The sequence below is a fragment of the Solanum lycopersicum genome, chromosome 1, assembly GCF_036512215.1.
Source record: "Solanum lycopersicum chromosome 1, SLM_r2.1".
Lineage (NCBI taxonomy): Eukaryota > Viridiplantae > Streptophyta > Magnoliopsida > Solanales > Solanaceae > Solanum > Solanum lycopersicum.
This window is the reverse complement of record NC_090800.1, coordinates 43,442,606-43,446,639: the sequence shown is the minus strand read 5'-3', so window position 1 is coordinate 43,446,639 and position 4,034 is coordinate 43,442,606. Positions and strand designations below refer to the sequence as shown.

At 37.1% G+C, this 4,034-nt stretch overlaps 1 protein-coding gene across 1 annotated transcript; it reads right to left on the bottom strand.

The window, feature by feature from the left end:
* Positions 1-2,639: 2,639 nt before the first annotated feature.
* LOC101245981 (uncharacterized) lies at positions 2,640-3,516 on the bottom strand. Its single transcript, XM_004228932.1, has 2 exons — positions 3,427-3,516; positions 2,640-3,203 (listed from the first exon to the last, which is right to left on the bottom strand). The coding sequence occupies exons 1-2, from the start codon at positions 3,514-3,516 to the stop codon at positions 2,640-2,642; spliced, it is 654 nt and encodes a 217-aa protein (XP_004228980.1).
* Positions 3,517-4,034: the final 518 nt, after the last annotated feature.

Here is a 4,034-nt window from a genome sequence, read left to right as displayed (position 1 = left end):
TGACCTCATATATGAAGTTTTGAGGATCCTCACCAATCTATGATCCTTAGAACTCTCGCATATTTATCCTAACAAATTTGTGAACCCTGGCTGCCACTGATCCACCTCTAGAATTTATGAACCTGTTGATTATTTTTTCTAGTCACACTCTCAGCCAAAACATGAAGGTCATTCTGAAACTCAGCATTCAAAACTTCTTGATTTGGTACTGGAGCAGATGCATTAGCATTTCGTGCATTGGCCTTTCTTTAATACGCTCTATCAATGTCGAGTTAGAAGCAGGAATTAGATCATATATTATGCACGATAAGAGTAACAAAAAAATGAAGTTTTCCTAAGTCACATAGCAACCTCCTTCTCATTAGATGTGGTGCACTTCACGCCCATGAAAAGGAATCTACTTAGTGCATCTTATAAGAGATACTAGTTATCTTTAAACTAATTCTCTAATACCAAGTTTTTCATGCCCCTATGCTACCACCTGGACGCAGAAACAGGACCTAGGATCATGAGTGACCCATAGTTTACCATGTTGGCATATCATATGCATACTAAAGATAAAATGGATGAATAAACATTGTGCGGAAGCTAAGATCATCATATAATGAAAATGATGGGGAATACCCATAAACTAAATTATTAATAAAAACTGAGATTTTAACAACTAAAAAGTCAAACTCAAATAATAAAGTTGAATTTAACTATGTCTGAAATAAGCCTCTAAACGGATTAGAAGTGTTGAGATATGCCCCAACAAAATTTATCAAAACTAAAACTAAAATTGAAATCTAGGAAATACAATCATATAAATCATAATCGAGGAATGAGGACTCACCATTGATGCAGCTGAACTGAAGATCAGGAAATGATATATGCATGATCTGGAAGATGAGAACCTTGACCTATGTCACAAGGAGATGTAGTGCAGTGTATGTGTTAGTACTTGAAAGGTACCAAGTATGCATGATATAATAAAGTTGAATAACAAGATAACTAAACCAACGAACAATATTTGAGAAATGATAAAAGATAAGCATGATACCAATTGTGAATAATGAACATGAAATGACTGATGCAATAACTAAGTTTATAACATGTTGAAATTAAAATGTGAATTGAAACTGATAACCTAGTAAATGCACTAGAATCTGACTGTAGGGGGGCTAATAATAACTGACATAAAATCACATGAGCTAAATATGGATTTTTTATGGATACTCCCTATTGATAGGAACCAATATACCCTGCAAAAGGTATCGAGGTATAGCTGATGTGATAACTAAAAAAATGCCCATAAAGGGGACTTAGAACATACGGGGCACGTAGTTCTAGAACTTGAGAGTGGCTGACCCTAATTCCGGTTTTAATCTTTTACCAATTAGAATGCAAATAAGCAATGTTATTACTGAAATGCTAAAGTACTGGATCGCTCAACTACTAATATGCAAACTCTGAAAATATGAAAATTATGACTAATAATATGACATTCGTAAACTAAAGTGTGTGTGTATCTGAATAATCTGCCCTACCATGCATAATTCATGAACTAAAAAAATATATACAACTAGGTTTATGAATCTCATACGGGAAACTAAGTTATAACATGATAATCCGATTTGGATCATTCTAACCGCTAAAACCCAATAATTTATATCATTCAAGAAACCCTAAGTCAAGATACCATTATGGGAATCATAATTCTGACTGAAATCTAGGGTACTAATCGGTTAAATAAAATCTCTAGTGAAATCTCTCATACCTGGGGAAAAATTTTATGGAGAAATCTTTTGATTTTAGCGTTGTAACAGTTGAAAATTATTGCATTTCTTAGAGAGGGATGCTAGACTATTCTCCTCTATTTTGCTCGAATTTTTTCTTGACTTTTGTGAATAATTTATTAGGTTAGTTTCTAATTTTTTTACTAGGCAAAAACTGATCAAAACCACTTAGGTTAGGGGTTAAAAAAACATAGTGTAGGTGTCCAACTCATAGAAGAAAAGACCAAAACAGTCCTACTTAAAACCGTAATGAGGCTGACCACGAGCCCCTATAATTGGACGTCAAAGGGACCACAGACCGTGAAGCCGGTCATGGTCCTTAATCCAGTAGATACTAGTTTTTTGGACTCTTTCCACGGATTCCACCGCGGTTCTTCATCAAGACCACGGACCATGAAGGTCCATGGTCTTACTGTTGGGCCTTGTAGACTCTGATTGGCTTCCATGAGTCCAATGATGGTCCATGAGGTTGTCCCACCCATGAAGGGATCCATGGTCCACCTCTACTGTAAAGTGTCTATGTCCATGGGCAGGTCAATGGATCGTGGACCACATCATGGTCCGTGAACCTTGTCATGGTTCACTGGTTTAATTGATTTCTGCTACACTTTTCTAAGGCTAGTTTTTGAGTGGTTACACTCAACACTAGAATCATTAACTCAGACTAAGTGATAAACACAACCCTTGGAAACTAACTTTCTCTCCTTAAGATACAAAATAAAGAGACCCTTAAGCACTTGTAAACTACTCCTCTACTTAAAAACTAGCTCATTAGGAAACTAAAACTTAACAACTCAAGTTCAAAAATTGATTCAGGCATAACAGACATGAAGTTAGTGCATACCGAGAATGGCAATAAATCTACCTCACATACATGAAGTTAGTACATATCATGTCTAATTCAACTAAGACAGTCATGGATCTCTTGTGATTAACAGAAATTGTACAATCATGATAGACTTTCTCAACCTCATAGACTGGTGTGAAAAGACTGTAGGGCTCAAGAAGTTGCTCAGGAATAATAGCAAAATTTATGGCAATATAAGGAGTCACAAAATATAAACTAACTCTTGGACATAGCAAAGCATAAACATCAAAATTAAAGACTTTAATCGTATCAGTGACAACCTCTAGCGATTTCTCTTGCTTTTGGCCACTAGTGATAGCATATAGGCAGTTTGCTCCTCCACCATTCCTTGAAGTAGCGCTTCTAGGTGCAGCCCTATTAGGGGTAGCAACTAAAGATGATTGGGTTCTATTGCCCCTACTCCCGTTACCTTGCATGTTCTTAGTGCACTCTTTGTTGAAGAGGCCCTTCTGACCACATTTCAAACAACTAGAAGAGGCATCATAACAAGCACTGGGGTGGTTCCTACAACACTTAGCACATGTGGGATCCCAATTTCCTCGTTGTGCTACACAACCCTGAAAATAAGCAGGTCTTCCTCTGAAATTATGCAAATTCTGGCTATTGTACTCACCTTTGTTTCTGGTGCACTAATAGAGCGAGTCCTTTTTGCTTTTGTTGAAAAGAAGACCGGTGCACATTACTCCTTTGTTTCCTAGACTTATTTCCTTTCTTAGATTTATTGTTTCTATATTATTCTCTATCCCTCGGCTTCTCTTCCTCAACTTGCTGCACATAAACCGTTATTCTCGCTATGTCACTATCCCCTATTAGAATAGTTTCCTTGCCCTCCTTAAATTGACTCATGCTGCTCCTAATATCAGCAACCATCTCCGGAGCATATTAGAGAAGTTGGGTAAACTTAAAACTTTACTCATGAACACTAATATGTTCCTACATAAGGGTATGGAATTATTTGACATTGGCTTCCCTCAGTTCATGAGGGAAAAATGCCCAAAAAGGCCTCGTCAAACATAGACCAACTGAAAATTGGTGCACCCTAAGTTGTACTCTTCTTCCACTAGTGAAAATAAGTCCTAGAAACACTCTTCAGTTTATAGGCATCTAGTTTCACTAGCTCAGCATCGGCAACGTGCATGACCTCTAACACTTTCTGGGGGTCCTCTACAAATTTCATCGGATACTTAGTGACACTTGTACAACTAAACATAGATTATTATTCATAAGGAACTGATAGATCCTTTAAGTATTAGTCACTTCCTATCAGTTCTCTCTTTGTCCAACTTGATTGGTCACATCTTGGTTAACATCCTCATAGTTTTCGAGGACTCAAAATTGGTGACCTCTCCTTCTGGTTGCACTTCAGGTGCATTAGATACCCCTTGTTC